The sequence below is a fragment of the Benincasa hispida genome, chromosome 1 (assembly GCF_009727055.1).
Source record: "Benincasa hispida cultivar B227 chromosome 1, ASM972705v1, whole genome shotgun sequence".
NCBI classification, from domain to species: Eukaryota; Viridiplantae; Streptophyta; class Magnoliopsida; order Cucurbitales; family Cucurbitaceae; genus Benincasa; species Benincasa hispida.
In genome coordinates this window covers 26,215,556-26,236,843 of record NC_052349.1, presented here as the reverse complement: position 1 = coordinate 26,236,843, position 21,288 = coordinate 26,215,556, and the positions used below count along the sequence as shown (strand labels likewise).

Here is a 21,288-nt window from a genome sequence, read left to right as displayed (position 1 = left end):
TTTAAAAAAAAAAAACATTTCAAAACTATAAAAATGAAAAATGAATGGACCAAATAGTCATTTCTTAAAAGTATAATGACCAAAATGAATCAAACATAAATGTGTAAGTACCAAAATTAATATTTTGAAAGTATAAAGATTGAAATGAACAAAAATTGAAAGTATAGAAATCAAAATAAATATGTTCGAAGTACTGAGATTGAAATAAACCGAAACCAAATTACAAGGATAAAAATAGTATTTAAACATAATTTTTATTAAGTACAAATCAAGGTCATAGACTCCAAAATTCAAAAGAAGAGAAATGAAAAGAAAAGAAAACGACGCCGTGCCGTTTGATAGGGAAAAAGAGAGGAAAAAAAAAGAAAAGAAAAAAGGGAAAAAAACCGCCCCGCCATTTTCCATTTTCCCTAATACCTCCTTCCTCCTCCAAAACAAGGGAGTTGCAGAGAGCTTGGAGCTACATAGCAATGGGCACCTCTGTTCAAGTGACACCTCTTTGCGGGGTGTACAATGAAAATCCTTTATCGTATTTGGTTTCTGTTGACGGTTTCAACTTCCTTATCGACTGCGGTTGGAACGACCACTTCGATCCTGCTCTTCTTCAACCTTTATCCAGGTTCGCTTTCTCAGTATTTCTTCGTAATTTTCTTTGTTTGAGCTGAATTCTTAAGTTCCTTGTATCGAAGCTGCTGAATGCAATCTGAAAGATTACTATACTGGTACTGGCTGCTTTAGGAAATTAGTGATCCCTAGCTGTTTTTGCCGGTTTTGAAACGTGTTAGGTTGCTGAGAAAATCACTGGAATGCTTCATTGGAAGTTCTACTTACTTTTGAATCGAATAATTTTTGTGGATTAAAAGGATAAGAATGAATAGTAACTCATTGGTTAAATGGCTTCTCAGCGAATGGGCTACAAGCTCTACAAGTTCTTTATTTTTGTTTAATTCTCGCCCTTAATACGTAATGTGGTATTTCAGGGTGGCATCGACGATTGATGCAGTTTTGATATCACATCCTGATACACTTCACCTCGGTGCTCTTCCTTATGCTATGAAACAACTTGGACTTTCTGCTCCAGTTTTTTCCACTGAACCCGTGTACCGATTGGGTCTTCTTACAATGTATGATCAGTTCATCGCGAGGAAGGTAAAGGTTTTTCCTGTAATTTGGTTCTTAACGTTATTAATTAACCAAATCAAAACAAGCCACTACACTATTTAGCTAGACTTTGAAAAAGTACTGGCCCTCAAGTTTCTTTACTCAAGGACCAAGTTGTAGATCTTGATCTAGTAAGCTTGTCTGCGTGCCCTGAAGTTTGGAGTGCAGTAAAGAAAGGAGTCTTTTTGTTTGAGGGGTAGATTCCTACAATTATATGAGTGATGACTGACCTAGCAAGTTTTTGTTAGTTTAAGTATGATATTTATGCAGTTAACTTATCTAGGTCAGTCTTCACTCGCCAGTTTATATGTGGGCTTGGACCTTTGAAATTTTTGCTATATGCTGTCCCAAAGAATTTTATTTTTCTTTATTACTTGTGGTTGGGTGGGGGGTGGGGAATCATTAGCAGATCCAACTTTTGTATTTTGTTAGAACGGTGATGCTAATCTATTGCCGGCATTTCATTTTGTTATTCAAATCAGAATAATAATCTCTACATCACAAATTTACCGTTGATTCCTAGTTGGTGTTTAGTTTACACTAGCTTTTCATTCGATTGGCTCTTCTTAACTGTCTTGATGCTGGGTGTTGCCATATGAAAACGTCCTCTTTCCCCTCTGCAGCAAGTATCAGAGTTTGATTTATTTACACTGGATGATATCGATTCTGCGTTCCAAGTTGTAACCAGACTAACATACTCCCAGAATCATCATCTTTCAGGTGGGTATTCTTGATCTTGTTTATTGTTAGATCAAAGCTAATTGATCCCTCTTTCTCTTGGTTGCCTAATGATTGTGTGTTGTCTATACCAATGATCCCACCTTATGATTCTTGGAAAGCCATTCAGTCATTCATCTCGGAAGCACAAACATGTTATGACGTGATATGTTACAAATGACTGTCCTTTTTCAAGCTAAAAGGAAAGAGAAGGGGGAAAAAAAAAAGAGAAAGAACCATAGGACATGCACATGGCAACAACATGTTTTCTGAAATACTTTTTCTGTAATGTATGGTATGATATAGGAGTTAAGATATGTGTCCTATGGGAAATTAAAGAAGCCAATGACATGCTTCCAAAGATGCTACACTCTATAACAAAAGCTTAGAAAAGCAATGGAAAACCAGAGTAAAGTATTTATCATTATTCAATTTCTTAAATGATAAGGAAATTCGGTGTAAAATATGCCCATACCATTGATATACTTAAGCGTTTAATATTTGAACTCCTTTATCATCCCTCCTTTTGTTTACTTTTTTGTACTTCAAAGCTTTTGTTTCTTATTCACATAAATTCTCTTTGCTCTCTTATTTTGTTGTATCCTCATGCTCGAGCTTGTTTGCATAGTGTTTGATATTAAACTTATATATATATATATATATAACAATCGAGTTTGAATGTCACTCCAATTAGTGTTGGATTGTTAAGCTATCTAACCTATATTAACATGGCCCACTACTTAGATTGAATTGTTCATTTTCCATAGTTCGTGTAGCGATGAGATACTCTGTAAATTTTATTGATGAAGAAACCGTCTTTCTTTGAAAATAAGTGAAAAAATACATGAAGGCAATATAAAGGAGAGCTTCAATACAAAAGAAGCAAAAGCAATAGGCTAACAGAAACTACAAATCTACTAAATGAGGCTCCAATTTAAAATCTATTTCACTTTGCTAGATGAGACAAAGCTTTCATTAAGAACAATAAAATAATATGGAGGAAGCCAGACAGCTTAACAAAACAAGGGCTGACTTGAAACCACTCAGGGGGCGTTTGGGGCAAAAAGTTGGTTATTATAGTTGGGTTATAATAGTTTGTGTTTGGGGTGTAGATTGTTTTAGTTTGAGAAGGAAATGGCAAACACTATAGCAAAGAATAAAAAATGATGAATGTAAAATAGTAAAAACTGTAGCAAATCGGAGTTTTGAAATAGTGTTGAATGTAGCTAATTGGGATTACAAAATAGTATTTACAGTAGTAAGAGGTAGTTATTATAGTCTTAGGATAGTCCCTGTTTCAAACGCCCCTCAATATTTTCAACAAAAGAAGTGGATATCTCAAAACAAAGGAAAAGTAAAGACCAAAAGCCAAATATTGTTCCGTTTAGCACTCAGGAAGAGGGTTAGTGCTTACTGTTTGTTTACCAATACTTAGGTTGTACATAACTAATTCCAACACACCCCACCTCCCCCCACCCCCCCGCGCCCGGTTCTCCTTCTCTTCTCTAATATTTTGTGACAGGCAAAGGAGAGGGAATAGTTATTGCACCTCATGTGGCTGGACATCTCTTGGGGGGAACCCTATGGAAGATAACTAAGGATGGAGAAGATGTTATATATGCTGTTGACTTCAACCACCGCAAGGAAAGGTATATTAACTGTTGTTACAAGCAACATCATTTGTGTAAAGATCACTCACGCAAAAGTATAATGCACAATACTTATTTAACTAACTATCAGGCATCTGAACGGAACAATTCTAGAGTCATTCGTGCGACCTGCTGTATTGATAACTGATGCTTATAATGCTCTAAATAATCAGCCTTATAGACGGCAAAAGGACAAAGAATTTGGAGGTACTTAGAATCCTGCCTGAGCTTCCACCTCTTGCCTCATTATCCTCCTCCATGCCCTACTTGTAGCAAAAATGTGTATTCTAAAAATCCTTTGTTAAGGATGCTTAGTCATTTTTGCCAAGAATTGTTGATAAATGTTACCATTTTGATTAACATAGATACTATTCAGAAGACTTTAAGAGCTAATGGCAATGTCTTACTTCCTGTTGATACTGCTGGGCGAGTGTTGGAGCTTATTCAAATTTTGGAATGGGTTAGTTGGGGAAAGATAAAAATCCTTTGTCCTTTCTTCTCTTTCAGTTAAAAGTTTTTAGTTGTATTAATTAAGTAGTAATATTCTCTGTCTGATTGTTATTATTGCAGTACTGGGAAGAGGAAAGTTTAAATTATCCCATTTTCTTTTTAACCTACGTTGCATCCAGCACAATTGATTATATCAAGAGTTTCCTAGAGTGGATGAGTGATACAATAGCAAAGTCTTTTGAACACACACGGAACAACGCTTTTCTTCTCAAGTAAGTATACTTTCAAGGGTTAAGATTTTTGTCTTTTGATAGGAAACTAATTCATTTAAAAAGAAAGGAGTTAAGAAACAGGGGGTAGTTACCAGTAACTCCCATTGTCTTGAGGGTTCAAGCGTGACATATTTCACACTTGATAACATGCTGTATTTACTTTTGATTAAAGAAATTGAGATAGACTAAAATAAATTTTAGTATAGCAGAGTGCCGTGTGAAGTGATACAAATGGAACTAGGAACTCTTATCAGGCTGTTGTTCTAAATCTTGCAGGCATGTTACCCTTCTAATCAACAAAAGTGAACTTGATAATGCTCCAGATGGTCCAAAGGTTCATTGCCACAAATTGTTAATTTTGCTTAACATTTGCCTCCTTTTGCTTGAGGTTCAATTGAATTGGCGTTCATGTGGGGTCTCTTATAGGTGGTTCTAGCATCAATGGCTAGTTTGGAAGCTGGTTACTCACATGACATTTTTGTTGACTGGGCAATGGATGCCAAAAACCTCGTCCTTTTTTCTGAAAGAGGCCAGGTATTTTTAGTAACTTGTTTACTTGATTAGCACTCCAGACTCTAATGATTTTTCCTGTTTGATTTTCTATTTATCTTCACTTGGAACTTAGTAACTGTTGTCCAAAATTTATTTGTTACAGTTGCATAAATGCGTTCGATCCATCTTTGTTACCATTTTTCAAATATATTCCATAGGAATAGAGGTTCTTCATAGAAAATTAAAACACATTTAATCGTATTGAAAGTTTCTTTGTTTATTGTTCTAGGATATGTTTAATCTCCTTTTGCTTCAATTTTCTAGTAGATAGTTTTTCTAACAATAGTCAGTGATTCATTGGTAGTCTTAAGTATACTCTTGGTGTCTTGAGCATGTCCTGATATGACTGTGCTTGGAAGTTGAAGCAGTATTTTTTCCTTTCTTTCTTTTTTCACCTTCTGTATGTACTTGCTCAACTGCATGCTTCTTTAAACTCTTATAACTTCTACTATATTGTGAATGCATAACCCCATCAGTTGGAAAATGTAGTTTGGCACTTTGGCCCGCATGCTTCAAGCAGATCCACCTCCCAAAGCTGTTAAGGTAACTGTGTCTAAGAGAGTCCCTTTGACTGGAGATGAGCTTATTGCTTATGAAGAAGAGCAAAACAGGAAAAAGGAGGAAGCTCTTAAGGCTAGTTTGCTTAAGGAGGAACAATCTAAAGCATCTCATGGAACTGATAATGATGCTGGTGATCCAATGATCATTGATGCTAGCAGTAATGTAGCACCAGATGGTATGATGATTGATAACTGCAGTTTTCTAGACACGTGCAAATTTTCTTCAGTAAGGAAGTTATGAACATCCTTTCTATCTACATGAATTGGAAAATATATTTTAAGTGAAAGTGGGATTTTGTTAATTTGGTTACATAAATATTTAGCAAAATATTTTTCCAAACTCTATCATGGAAACACAGAACACCGAGTTATTACTTGCTGCTCTGATGGATCAGGTTTCTACTTCGATTTTTTTTGGTTAGCTTTAAATGCTAATGGAGAAGATTGTATTCTTTAACATGGTGTAGAAATGCTATAATTTTCCCGAGGCCCATCTATAACTTAGGGTCTCTCTATTGCTTGGACAATACCGGGTATTTTATTAAGGTCTCATTATCTTTTCTCAGTCCTCTGAACATACATGCATTTCAGTGACACTAGAAAAGAGGATCCTTATCTTCACTACAATCTTCAAATGATCTGTGATTTTTTATTTGCTTTGAATCAATTTCCATTTTTTCACTTTATTGTAAAATCTCCCTGCATTTCTTCGTATTTTGGCTAATGGGCGTTTAGTAATTATTGTGGCAATTCTCCATACATGCCTATAAAAGTTTGTTTATTTATTTATCATTATTCTTTTTAATTGAAATTTCCTTAACATATGTTTTAATAATTTTTAGTGGAATTGATTGGTTGTCTGATTGTATCTTGCAGTAGGGGGTTCACATGGAGGTGCGTTCAGAGACATATTAATTGATGGTTTTGTTCCTCCTTTAACCAGCGTTGCTCCAATGTTTCCCTTTTATGAAAACACCTCCACGTGGGATGACTTTGGTGAAGTAATCAATCCTGACGATTATGTAATTAAGGATGAAGACATGGACCAAGCAGCGATGCATGTAAGATAATTTGATTGAAATGAAATGTTAAATTGTTGATAGGTTGTGGGTTCTTATAGAAAGTCTTTCTTGTGGTAAAACTTAGGAAACTGATTTGTTTTGTTTTGAAAATAGAAAAATATAAAAAATATTTTGTTAATTAACATTTGGAATGCAATATCCTGTTTGGGTTGTTTTGAGAATGGGATTCTTTTCCTTTTCTTTTCTTTATCTTATGGTTGGTTGAGAAGCCATTTTTTTTTCTCCCCCTCCTTTTGGTGGGTGGGGGTTGTTCTGTTATTATTGATATTGATGAGAAACCAGCATTTTTCATTGTGGATGAAACTGAATTGTATGCCCTTCGTCATTTGTCATTTTGGATGGATTGCTTATTTACAAGAATCATGCTTACAGGCTGGTGGGGACGTGGATGGAAAACTAGATGAAACTGCTGCTAACTTGATTCTGGATATGAAGCCTTCGAAAGTTGTATCTAACGAATTGACAGTAAGTTGACCTTCTTAAATTTTTGTTAAGGTTTATATTGGTTGGCTGAAGTCACACGATTGTGTATTTGTCACCCATATATATATATTTCCTGATCAATCACATTTTTTTTCAAGTGCTGAATTTTATGCTTTCCGTTAATCATCTTTGTTCCCATGTTCAATTTGATGATACGATCAAGTTATTTATCTATTGACCGAAGCAATAAATGTTTCTGCAATTTCCCATTCCAGGTCCAAGTTAAATGCTCATTGCATTACATGGATTTTGAAGGCCGTTCAGATGGGAGATCAATTAAATCAATACTCTCCCACGTTGCTCCCTTGAAGCTTGTATGGTGTTTTCTTACAACTGCACTTGCGTTGTGTATGAATAAGCTTGTGCCTTTGTAACTATAGCTTGTAGGAAGAAAGTTCTGTTTAGCTAAGCTAAGTTGGTGAACTCTGAAAAATTTTCTTTGAGTTGGTCGGATTTTTAAATTTCCACATCCCATGTACTTGCGATAGCTTTTTGCTTTTTCACTAGACATTGTTCATTTTACCACAAAAACTACTTTAATCAACAATTCGACCGTTTGATTTTGCCTAGTTATTTACATTGTTATTTGAAGGTTTTGGTGCATGGAACCGCAGAGGCCACTGAGCATCTTAAGCAACATTGCCTTAAAAATGTCTGTCCCCATGTCTATGCCCCCCAAATTGAAGAAACGATTGATGTTACTTCTGATTTGTGTGCATATAAGGTATAGTCGGCACTCTTCATTTCCTTTTCAGGTTATCATTTCATATACTGAGACTAAGAAAATCTCCAATTCTTGAATTTCAGGTACAACTTTCAGAGAAGCTGATGAGTAATGTGCTGTTTAAGAAGGTAAAGCTTTTGGACATCCAAGCAAATTTCCTCTCAAAATCAGCTTGTATTTTGTATTAGTACAAGCAGTCTTCCCTATGATATCTAACGTAATTTCAAATACAGCTAGGAGATTATGAAATCGCTTGGCTTGATGCTGAAGTAGGGAAGACCGAGAATGAAACGTTATCTTTGCTTCCCCTCTCAAAGGCTGCTTCGCCTCATAAATCTGTTCTTGTTGGTGATTTAAAAATGGCTGACTTCAAACAATTTCTTGCCAGCAAGGGAATACAGGTACCTTTGCTTATGGACCTCCCAAGGGAAGGAAACAAATAGCTCCTTTTTGACATTTATAGACACTAAATATACAATTTAGTAAGAAAAATGAACGATATTGTCGTCCTATATGCATTGCAGGTTGAATTTGCTGGGGGTGCTTTGAGATGTGGCGAGTATGTCACCCTACGCAAGGTTACAGATGCAAGTCAAAAGGTGAGAACTTTCAAGAAAATGGAAAATAAACAAAAATTCAAGTGTTCAATTTTGGAAAAAATTGAAGTGCCCGCCAATTACTCAAAATAGCTTCTGAAACACTTTCTAAGTGTATTTTAAACAATTTTTTAATCAAAAGAGTTTAAATAAAAATGACTTTTCTGAAAAATATTTTTTTCCTCTGGTCTATCCAAATATGCCCTTAATATTGCTTGTCGAATTTGAACCATGTTTCAGCTTCATACCAAAAACGAATTGCATATTTGCTTGTGATGGTTTTGTTTGGCTAATACCATTTTCATGCCTTGCTTCTAAGCATAAACATTAAATATAGTACATTCAATTTATGCAGGGTGGTGGTTCTGGCACACATCAAGTTGTCATTGAAGGGCCCTTATGTGAGGATTATTATAAAATTCGGGAACTTTTGTATTCACAATTTTATTTGCTATAGTTGAGATGCCTCGTTGAACATGGAAGAGATCCAGCAATTTTAAGTATGAACTGCCTAGTAAAAAATGTATTAATCTTTTCTTGTTTCTCAATTGTGTTTTTTAGGTATGTTTCATTGCTGAAATTAGACGGATAAAAAAAAAATCCACTTTTTTTTATGGCTTTGGTAGTCTATGAAACTGAAGAATGTAAGCTAATTCATGCTACCATGGTCTCAAAGCCAGGTTAACCATAAGTTGATGGGTCTACAGTTGCTCGTAAAAGCAGCAGCCATGGCCGGCTTAACTTCCTTAGGGGAACTCCAAGATCAATTTTGTTGAGAGGTGTTTACTGCTCAGTGAAAATGTTGCTCCTAGATCAAGTGAAACACAATAAGCATTTGTTTGGAATTAGTGCTAAAAAAATGATATATATATATCAACCTTCTAAAAATAGTTCATTCAGTTAATATGCAACCTTCTAGTCTTTGATTTGTCCAAAGTCTTTGCACTTATTGCAATATCTTTGCCCATACCATTGACAAGTGCTACATATTACATGGATATCCTCCTGGATATCGTTAGAAGGGCAGGTCAAATAATCAAGTTCATAAAGCTCCAACTCCTAATCATGCTTCTACCAACAACACCAACGAATATGTCTATGGAACACCTACTTTGACGTTTGCTTTGATCAAAGATACTCTTACTCAATGTCATAATATCCTCACGATGTTTCAATCCAAACTTGTTGCAGTGAAGAATGATGTTGATTCTATCATACATATGGTAGGTATTTGCTCTACATCCACCTCTATTGATGACTGGATTGTTGATTCTGGTGCTTCCACACGTTTTCAAAAGCATCTGTTTATTGATTTGAAGCCCCTTGCTCTGTTGTTCTTCCTAATAATGCACGCATTCCAATGCATTTTGCTGGGACAATTGCTCTTCTTTTATCCATTAGATTGTATCATGCCCTTTATGTACCATAATTTCAGTATAACCTGCTCTTCGTCTGTGTTTTGATGTCTGATTATACTTTGTCCGTGAGATTCTGTACTAATTTCTATGATATTAAGGAAAAGCCAACTTTAAAGATGATTGGCAGGGGCAGGTACGTGATGACTTATACATCCTTAAGCAACCATATTAAGTTGTTGATTCTGTACCCAATGCTTCTGTTAATGTTGTTTTACGCATCATCTACCATTTGGCATTCCAGGCTTGGACATTCTTCCATTTCTCGTTTATCTGCTCTTAAAGATGTTTTATTGATTGACTCTTCATTACTATATAATGCATATCCTTGTGATATATCTAAACAGAGAGACTTTCTTTTGAGTCTCATGATCATAGATCTCCTGTTGTTTTTTACCTGTTACATGTTGATATTTGGGGTCACTTTTCAATAGTTCATATGCTTGTCATAAGTACTGTTGCAATACAGAACTTTTTCTATATTTCTTGTGATGTTTTTACAAGAGAGAGCATCCCTTATATATACAACCATGATAGCTAATTATGGAAAAACTTATAACAGTAAAAAAATGTACATATGGAAAGAATAAAAGTAAACCCAAATTACAGGGAATAAAATCATATGTACAAAGTAAGAGGAGATTTTCCATATTCAACACTCCCCTCAAGCTGGGCAATATATGTTGATTAAGCCCAGCTTGATTTTTAAGTCTTCAAACATATTTTTGAAAAGGGCCTTTGTTAGTATGTTAGCAATTTGTCTTTTGGTAGGTATGTAGTTGAGTGAGATGCTTTTCTTTTCAATTTTTTCTTTAATAAAGTGCCGATCAATGTCCACATGTTTTATGCGATCATGATGGACTGGGTCTTTGGCGATATTGATAGTAGCTTGATTATCACAGTGTACCTCCATTGGCTCTTCTAATTTGATTTTAAGTTCAGATAGAATGCTTTTGAGCCACGTTCCTTCACATATTCCTTGAGCTAGAGCTCTTAGTTCTGCTTCAGCACTGCTTCTGGATACTACAGATTGTTTCTTACTTCACCAGGTGACTAAATTTCCCCAAACAAAGGTGCAATATCCGAAAGTTGACCTTCTGTCTATTTTTGAGCTTGCCCAATCGGCATCTGTGAAGATTTCGATGTTTCTTCTCTTAGATTTCTTGAAGTATAATCCCTCTTCTGGAGTTCCTTTCAAGTACCTGAGTATTCTGTATACAGCTTGCATATTGTCTTTTGTTGAACTGTTCATAAATTGACTTACAAAGCTAACTACAAAACAGATATCATGTCTTGTGTGAGTTAGGTAAATCAATTTTCCAGCTAGCCTTTGATACTGTTCTTTGTTAACCAGTTTGTGATTTTTTTCTTTGATTATGTGATTGTTTGTGTCAATTGGAGTATTAGCAGGCTTGCATCCAAGCATTCCAGTTTCCTTTAATAGGTCAAGGACATATTTTCTTTGAGAAATGCTTAAGCCTGTTTTTGAGCAGGCCACTTCCATTCCTAGGAAGTATTTAAGGTTGCCTAAGTCTTTTACTTTGAATTCCTTGGCTAAGAGAAATTTTAGATTTCTTATTTCTTCTTCATGGTCTCCAGTAAGGATAATGTCATCTACATAGACAATGATAATTGCTATTTTACTTGTCCAAGAATGTTTGACGAAGAGAGTATGGTCAGATTGACATTGTGAGTACCCGTTTTCCTTTACCACTCTTGAGAATTTATCAAACCACGCCCTAGGGGATTGTTTTAGGCCATATAGGGATTTTTTTAGTTTGTATACCTTATTTATGGTTTGAGTAGATTCTACACTGGCCGATATATCCATATACACTTCTTCTAAATCTCCATTAAGGAATGCATTATGTCTAATTGGTGAAGAATCCAATCATTATTCACAGCTAGGGAAAACAGAACACGAATAGTATTTAATTTTTCCACCAAGGCAAATGTTTCTTAATAGTCAATGCCATAGGATTGGGTGAATCCTTTAGCGACGAGTCTAGCTTTGAACCTCTCTATTTCTCCATTAGCCTTGTACTTGATGGTGAAAATCCATTTGCATCCTACTGTTTTCTTTCTTGGAGGTATGTCTGTTATTTCTTATGTATGGTTCTTTTCCAAGGCCTTTATTTCGTCTAATACAGCTTGCTTCCTATTAATGTCCTTGAGGGCTTCATAGACATTGTTCGGAATGTAAACTTGGGATAGTGTAGTTGTGAATGCTTTAAACTAGGGAGAGGGGTTTTTGTAGGACAGGTAGTTTTGGATGGGATGCATCGTACAGATTCTTACCCCTTTCTGTTTTGCAATAGGAAGATCAATGTCTTCAGTAAGTATTTCAGCTGTGGAGTTGGAGACATGATTTTCTTGTATTTCGGTTGGGTTTTGATTGAGTACTGGTGCATGTTCAAAGGTGTTCTTCCTTCTAGTATAGACTATAGGATATTTCTTACTTTCTAGTGGGCCTTGATTGAGAATATCTATTTCATGTATATAAGGAACATACGGAGCACTCTTTTCAATGATATCTAGTTTTTGGTTTCCTTCGTTTTTCGTTTTCTATGAGGGTGGAAGGTTCAATGGTGTCTTGCTTTTTGAAGTAAGGTTGGGTTTCAAAGAAGGTTGCATCAATGGATGTATAGAACCTTTTTGTAGTTGGTGAGTAGCATTTGTATCCCTTTTGGCTTGGAGCATAACCGAGAAAGAAGCATTTTATTGCCTTAGGATCTAACTTACTCTTATTGGGTTTATGATCTTGGACAAAAACTGTGCAACCAAATATTTTTAAAGGGACTTGAGAAAATTATCTATCATGTGAAAATACTTCCTTAAGTTTTTGTAAGGGAGTTTTGAAGCCTAATATTCGAGAGGGCATTCTACTAATAAGGTAGGTGGTGGTTAGAACCGCTTCTCTCCAAAAAAATGTTGGAGGTGTTAGCTTGACACATTAAAGCTCTAGAAACTTCTAGGAGATGTCTGTTTTTTCTCTCCGCAATTCCATTTTGCTGGGGAGTGTTAGGACATGTACTCATGTGGCCAATATCTTTTTCATTTAGAAAATTTTTCAAGGAAATGTTAAGATAATCCTTAGCATTGTCAGTGTGAAGGATTTGGATTTTCGTGCTAAAGAGATTGAGAATCATGACAAACAGATTCTGGAATATGGAAGTAACTTCAGATTTTTCTTTCATTAAAAACACCCAAGTAAGTCTAGTGTGATCGTCGATAAATGAAACAAACCATTTAGCTCCTGTTACATTATGAACTCTACTAGGTCCCCAAACATCACTATGCATCATAGAAAAGGGATAAGAGGGTTTATATGCACTTACCGGATATGAGGATCAAGCCAACTTTGCCATTTCACAAGACTCACATTGAAACACTTGAGAACTTTTATTGAAAATATCTGGAAACATTCGTTTCAAATATAGAAAATTGGGATGTCCTAAACGATTATGCCATAACATTATTGTACTATCATAATTGTCTTTAGAAGCAACAAAAGTAGATGTACTAACATAATTATCTTTAGAGACAATAAAATTAGATGTACTAGATGTACTATCATAATAGTCTTTAGAAATAAAATGAGATTTGCTAAGACCTAACTTCTTGACTTGTGGCTAGTATGTAGAGACCTGAGGTTTCCTTAGCATTGCCAATCATCTTCCCCGAATTCAAATCCTGAAATATGCAATTATATGAGTAAAAAGTTTCACTGTAGTTTTTCATAAATTTTAGTTTGCTTATGGAAAGAAGATTGCATTTAAGATTTGGGACATGCAACACATTCTCTAATACTAGATCTTTAGATACAAACATATTGTCAATTCCCATTACTTTAGAATAGGTACCATCGGCAATCTTTACAGTAATTTGATTGTTACAGTATGTGTAAAGTGAGATGTTATCTGTCATGTGTTTGATGCACCAGAGTCAATAATCCAAGTACTACAATTTTCTTTGGTTGCATTAAGGGGCCAAAGAAAGTTACCTGATTGTGCCATTGTTGCTACGCTGGTTTTTGATTTTTTTTAGTAGGTTTTGGTTAACCGAATAGTTTTTAGAGAAGGTCCAACTGCTCCTTAGTAAACACATTATATTCAGGGTTGACGTTACATTCTGATGATGTACTTGTTTAATAGGCCTTTCCACGTCTGTCTCTTGCACCTTTGATGGGCTTCCAATCTGGAGGTTTTCCATGAATATCCCAACACACTTTTTTAGTGTGTCCTGGTTTTTTACAGTATTCACACCATGGTCTTGGTTTTTGTTGCCGATTCTCATTTCCTGTGTAGTTCTGGTTTCGATTGTAATGGTTATCATGAGTATTTGTATGTACCTCATTACCGAGGTTTTGAGCAAGTAAGGCTGATCCTTCAGATTTTGAACTGGCAGTCACTCCTAACATTAGTTTCTTCCTGCTTTCTTCTCTCACTTTTGCAAAAATTTCTTTGATGTTAGGTAATGGTTTAATAGCTAAGATTCTACCATGTACTTCATCGAGTTCTTTATTAAGGCCAAGCAAAAATTTGAACAAGTCGAGATAGTTGAGTAAAATAGTGAGTGACTTGCATATCCCCTTGTCGTAGCTCATGAATTTTGCCTTCAATTTCAAATGACTTTGCAATATTTTCTTAGTCAGAATAAGTTTCACGAGCTGCTTCCCAGATTTCGCTTGCAGTTGAGAAGAGTAAAAAAAACCTTCACCAATCTCTGTCGTCATGGAGTTGATTAGCCATGACATAACCATATTATTTTCTGCTTTCCATTTCTTGTATCTTTGATCAACTTGGTCTGGGATAGGATTTTTGCTTGATAGGTAATCTTCCTTTCCTTTTCCACATATGAACATCATAACTGATTGTGACCAATGTAGGTAATTCCTTCCATTTAATTTGTGATTAGTAATTGGAAGTACGGTCCCTTCAGTATTGTTAGAATTTATGGATGCCATAAAAAAAATTGTTGATTGGCAAAATAATTAATTAAGCAAGAAATAGGAAAACAAAAACAAAAAAAATAAAAAACTGATCAAAATTTGTCCAGACCTGTGATTTCACACGATCCAACCTAGAAGACTCAGACTCGGTTCGACCCGACTTCGTTCATGTGGCCCGGTGCAATTTTAACCCATTCACTCGAGGTTCCGTTGACCCGATCCGACCCAGAAGACGTTGACCCAGTTTTGGCCCAACTTCGTTCGCACGACTTGACGCAACTTAACCCGTTAACTCGAGGTTTTGTCGATGATTATGACTGCCGCGATTTCATTTTCCACCCATGGTCCAAAAATCTTCACGATCGGAGATGAGATTTTGGGAATCAGCACCCACGTATTCTTGGTCATCGATCGATGACTTCCGGTTGAAGAACATGTTCTTGGTCGTCAGTCGAAGACTATGTTTTGGCTGTGTTTCGTCGGTCGAAGACTTTGTTCTTCAGATTTTCAGATTGATGGCTAGGTTTGATGCATTTTTCTTCGGATGTGAAGCTTCACACAAGGAATCGATGGAGGTTTCTTCTGGTGCACTGATTCCAGCTACTAGGTATGTTTGAGATTTTCTGTTTTCTTTTTTAGGGTTTCAGACGTGAAACCTATAGAAAAGATTAATAGAGTTGGCTCTGATACCATGTTACAATACAAAACTTTTTCTATATTTCTTGTGATGTTTTTACAAGAGGGTGTATCCTTTATATATACAACTATGATAGCTAATTATGGAAAAACTTATAACAGTCAAAAAATGTACATATGGAAAGAATAAAAGTAAACCCAAATTACAGGGAATAAAATCATATGTACAAGGTAAGAGGAGATTTTCCATATTCGACAAGTACTTTCTTATTTTAGTTGATGATCATAACAGATTCACTTGGGTCTTTATGCGGAAGAACAAATCTTATGTATTGCATATTGTACCCCAGTTTTTTTGAATATGTTGAAACTCAGTATAGTAAGAAAATTAAAGTTTTTCATTAGAATTTATTGAATTCTTTCTACAAAAAGGAGTTGTGCATCAATTTTCTTATGTGGGAATACTAGAATAGGACTTTGTAGTAGAGAGGAAACATCAACATATCCTGAATATTGCTAGAGCATTATTTTTCCAGTCTTAAGTCCCTCTACATTTCTATAATGAATATGTCTTAACAACAATGCATCTCATTAACCAGATACCTTGTCCTATTTTCAAGTAGAAAACTTATATGAATTAGTATACTCTCAAGTGGCAGATTACTCAATACTAAAAACCTTTGGTTGCTTGTGTTTTGCATCAACTTTGTTCAATGGTCGTTCAAAATTCTCTCCAAGGGCTACACCAGCTATTTTCATTGGTTATCCATTAGGCATGAAGGTTTATAAGCTATTTGATATTGCCAACAACCATTTTTTTTCATCTTTAGAGATGTGATTTTCCATGAGAACATTTTCCCTTTTCATAAAGTTACATTGGAATATGAAACTGTTGACTTTGTCCCCATTCTAGTACTACCAAAAACTTTTGACATTGACATCCCAACTCATCCTCCCCATTACCCATTGGACACTTCACCAAATCCTATCTCAATATCTTCACCTTTGAACAATCCCATCAACATTGAAATCACCAATTCCTCTTCCCAAAATTTGAACCCCATCCTTTCAAATACCCTACCTACTTTAGTAATTCCACCAAATCCTCCTCTAATAATCCTGATCATTCTCCCCCCATTTCTCAAAATGATCCCTCTTTTTCATGACTTTCAAACTCTTTATATGTTTCACACCATTCAAATCCTTCACAACCTCCCCTTCATAGAACATTACGATCTATCAAGCCCCCTTCCTACTTACAAAACTATTATTGTAGTTTTACCTTGGTGCTTCATTACTCTTTTCTCCAACTCAGTATCTCCTTCATTCTATCCTATCAAATGATCAGCTTTCACCTGAATTTAGAACCCTCTCCTTGACCATAGCATTTAACTATAAGCCTCAATTCTATCATCAAGTTGTCCCTTATGACCATTGAAAATAAGCCATGTGCCTTGAACTCCAACCCATGGAAGAAAATCACACTTGGGATGTTCCTTAGCCTCCAATGAAGCACAACATTGGTTGCAAATGGATTTATAAAAATTAACATCGTGCAAATGGATCTATTGGGAGGTATAAAGCTTGCCTCATAGAAAAGGGATTACACTCAACAGGAAGAATTATACTTCATTGAAACTTTTTTCCCCGTTGCAAAGCTAGTCACTGTTCGAGTTCTCCTCACATTGGCAGTCTCTTACAATTGGCCCTCCTTTAGTAAGATGTCAATAATGTTTTTCTCCATGATGACTTATTTCAAGAAGTTTACATGGACTTACCACTTGGATATCAGGCTTGTGTGTCTATTAACAATGGAAAACTTGTTCGTAGATTAAAGAAGTCGATTTATGGTTTGAAGCAAGCTTCTCGTCAGTGGTTTGAAAAGTTCTCTAATGCTTTAGTCTCCCTTGATTTCAACAATAAAAGGCAGACTATTCTTTGTTTGTTCGAGGATTTGGAGATACTTTTATAGCTTTGTTGGTGTATATGGATGACATTGTCATCACTAGTGTTAATAAGCAACTCATTGATCAGCTCAAACATTTATTGAATGAACATTTCAAATTGAAAGATCTTGATCCTCTAAAGTATTTCCTAGGACTTGAACTCGTTATATCTTCTAAAGGTATCTCTATTTCTCGACGACATTATACTTTACAAATTTTTGAAGATACTGGTCATCTTGGTGCTAAACTTATTTATGTACTAATGAATCTTCATGTGAAATTTAAGAATTATGATGCGGATGTGCTCTCTGATTCATCTGAATATAGAGGATTGATTGAAAGATTACTCTATTTGACCATATCAAGACCTGACATTGTATTTGTTATTAACAAACTTAGTTAGTTTGTTGCTTGGCCATGTAAATCTCATCCGATAGCAACTCATTTTTTACTAAGGTACCTAAAATCATCTCCAGGTCAAGGTACTCTTATTTAGCCCACAAATTCCTTTCAATTATGAGCATTCGCTTATTCGAATTGGGAATCTTGCCTTGACACAAGGAAGTTTACTTCAGGTTTTTTATATTTTCATGGGAAATTCTCTTGTTTCATGGAAATCAAAGAAGTAAACAATGTGTTAAGGTCATCAACTGAAGCAAAGTACAAGGCACTTGCATCTACAACATGTGAATTGGTTCGGTTAACTTCTCTACTTCATGATTTGGGTATACCTAGTATTCAACCATCTATTGTATATTGTGATACTTAGATTGTTGTATATCTTGCTACAAATATGATATTCCACAAGCGCACCAAACTGATAAGATAAACATGCATAAAGTGGAAGCAAATAGAATCATTAAGCACTCTAATTACACTTAATTTGAGTTCAAAAGCATGCTTAAAATAGTTTCAATACAAAGAGAGTTTCATTTGTGTATACCTTTGTAGATTCACTTCAAATCCTTAGCAGACCACTAAGAGGAGCTTCTCTACTATTTCCAACCTTAGATTGAGTGGTGAAAACTCAAAATTGAGAAAATTGAGATGGGTTTAAGAGAGTTAAGAGTGAAAAATTAATTTTTCACAATTTATGTAGAAAACTGGTTGCATAAGTCTTCAAATTCATAAATTAAACCTTTTTATCAGTTGATACATGCAAGCACTAAGTTAATCAGCTAATTGACACTTTAATTAGCATTTAGATAGTGGGCAAGGTGTTAAAAATTGAATTTAAAAATGAAAAATTGATTTAATTTTAATTAACTAATTAAAAATTTAATTAATTAATTAATTAATTATTTAATATAAAATATTAATTTAATAAATTTAAACATGAATCCCTATTCATGTAATCAATATTTAAATATTTTAAACTATCCAATTACGTTTAATTTCGATAAATTTAAACATTAATTATATCGAATATATTTATCCAAACCCTAAAATTGAAATTGAACATTTCAAATTCCAAACCCTAATTTTGAATTTGAACAATTCAATTTCGCTCAATTTTCTAATCCAAGGTTTAATCTTTTACGAGCTAGTAGAATGACCTTATGGACCTACAGTTCATGAGCTCCAATGATTTGAGATTAATTAGTTAAACACTTTAACCCCAAATTAATCAATATTCGTTAACCATCGAGACATACCACTATAGCTCGATGGTTACACTCTCTTCACTATAGATATATTTCTGTCCATTTGATTTAACCATAATTAGTAAGTCGATCCTTCACAGGTCGTTCGTATTTTACAGCTAAGTCAAAATTACAGTTTTACCCCTGTAAATACATCTTGCTGCTTAAGCTCCCACTGATCCTCTATCGAACCATTGGTTTATAGTCTAACTTATAAACCACGTCCATCTCGGCCATAAGAGGGCGGGACCCCTTTGTTCAAGACCAGGAATCAGTACTTAAGGGAACAAACTATCTGCTAACTCTAAAACGGGTCAAAGTAAATTTTTGAAGGGACTCTAATTATAGTTCTAAAAGAACTCTAATTATAGAGGACCTATGAGCGAAAGCAGATCGTCAAAACTCCATTATGAAATAACTCATATATTTACAATTATACTTAAACAGATTATGCATTAAATCATAAATTACAACATGCTTTGAATTAAATACAAAGGATGAGAAACTATACCTTTGAAAAACCTTTCTTCAAGTATATCCCTCGATCGTTTAGCAACACACGAACAACTCGAACGCAACGAGCAAGACAATCTCCCTCAAACAGTAATAAGTAAAAACTCGATCTTCAAACAATCGGATACAACCACAAGATTACCTTAGTATTCTCGATGTGAGAATCCAGGAGTGGTAGGTTCTGACTTATTTTGGTTGGAGGGAGGATTTATAGTGGAGGAGGAGATGATCGAATAAGCGATGAACTATCGTGTAGAAGAAGTTTATCGTATAAACTAGATACTTGATCGTTTAGTCTCTCAAACTATCGTCTAGTAAACTCGATAGTGTAATATTAGTCGTCTTTTAGATTTTGAAATCAAATTTCATTTTATCCCACAATTGCCATAAAACCGTACAACTACCTACTAAGGGTAGTTATAGTGAAATAGATTTTTAATTATCAAATAATTACTAAATATAAATAAATATGATAACTAACTTATCATATTATATTTATAACTAATAGTTTTAATATTGCATCATATACAATATATAAACCATAGTTCTTTTTCTTTATTTTATGGCATTTAATATAAATCATATTTATATTAAATTTAATAACTATGAATCTAATTCATAGAAATTATATTTGAATCATATTCAGATACTAGTTTCTCCAATCAAACAATAATGTATCAAATACATTATATCAATTATATTATATAATTGAATCAATTTAATTATATCATATATAATCAAATTCCCTCTTATTAATTTGAGCATTTCAAATTAACCCAAAAACTGATTATCAACTTGAGTCCATTGAGCTACCAAGGGGACCTTATGAACCTGTAACTTGAAGCTCCAACAGTACGTGAATAACTGACTAAACTCTTTAATCACATTATCCACCATCCGTTAACTATCGGGCACTCTATTAAAGACCGACAGCTGCATTCTTCGCACTACAGATATATTTCTATGTCCATTAGATATAACCAATCAACAATACGATGACCATTCACAAATCGCTCATAAGTACAACTGGGTCAAATTACCGTTTTACCCTTGTAGTTACATCTCACTCCTTAAGTATCATTGATTCCTCTAATGAACAATAAATCATAATCACACTATGACTAAACCCCTCTCGAGGCAAGAGAGGGTGTGGCACCACATTGTTCAAGACTCAAAATCAGACTTTAAGGGAGCAATTTATCTACTTACCCCTGCATCGGAGAAGGAGTGAATTCCATCTTGTGTAGCTAATTTCCCAACTCCCCAATCAGACGAATTCCCAAAATGGTAGGCTTGTTGAGTCAGCGATCTAGTGACTCTCACCCATGCAAATCAAAGGACCGCCCTCATAGGTAGGAGTTTACAACTCACTCAGGATTATGGTCATCCTAGTGAAATGAAAGTCTCAATTATGAACGGTGTTATATAATGAGACTAAATATTTCGTGGTTCGGTCTCATACAAACTTCTTTGTATAGAATATCCCCACTCGAATGTTTAATACATGAATGATTAGGATCAGATCCTTTGTAGCACTTTACAACATTTGTAACACCTACAAAGTGAGTCATACTCGCAGTGTCACTAGGATAAGGTATCCCTCCTTATCCATATACTACAAACCATTTAGATTATCACTTAAAACACGATCCACTTATATGTCTCCATATACATATTTAAATTACAACGATAACCATAGATCTTAGTTTATTGGTTTGTGGTTAATGCAACTAAAACATCAAATTTTTTATAGACTGGAGTGAATAAAATATCATAAATCAAAAAATGTTTGTTCATACAAGTGTTTACAAACTATATACCCTATGAGATTTAGGGCATTAACCCCAACAATTCCATCTTGCAGAACTATGTCCCCAGCTATTTATCCAGTCTTATCCCGAACATGGGAGGCTTGTTGAGCAATGTTGTTGAACTACT

The 21,288-nt window shown here is 34.9% G+C and overlaps 2 protein-coding genes across 2 annotated transcripts; one reads left to right on the top strand and one right to left on the bottom strand.

The window, feature by feature from the left end:
• Positions 1–353: 353 nt before the first annotated feature.
• Positions 354–8,810, top strand: LOC120087010 (cleavage and polyadenylation specificity factor subunit 2). Its single transcript, XM_039043854.1, has 18 exons — positions 354–619; positions 981–1,149; positions 1,785–1,881; positions 3,401–3,527; positions 3,619–3,734; positions 3,893–3,987; positions 4,098–4,249; positions 4,526–4,583; positions 4,676–4,783; positions 5,291–5,537; positions 6,238–6,422; positions 6,816–6,908; positions 7,142–7,240; positions 7,519–7,650; positions 7,734–7,778; positions 7,884–8,051; positions 8,175–8,249; positions 8,602–8,810. The coding sequence occupies exons 1-18, from the start codon at positions 471–473 to the stop codon at positions 8,701–8,703; spliced, it is 2,217 nt and encodes a 738-aa protein (XP_038899782.1). The 5' UTR covers positions 354–470; the 3' UTR covers positions 8,704–8,810.
• Positions 8,811–13,808: 4,998 nt separating this feature from the next.
• LOC120076493 lies at positions 13,809–14,528 on the bottom strand. The gene has a single exon (XM_039030342.1). The coding sequence runs from the start codon at positions 14,526–14,528 to the stop codon at positions 13,809–13,811; it is 720 nt and encodes a 239-aa protein (XP_038886270.1).
• Positions 14,529–21,288: the final 6,760 nt, after the last annotated feature.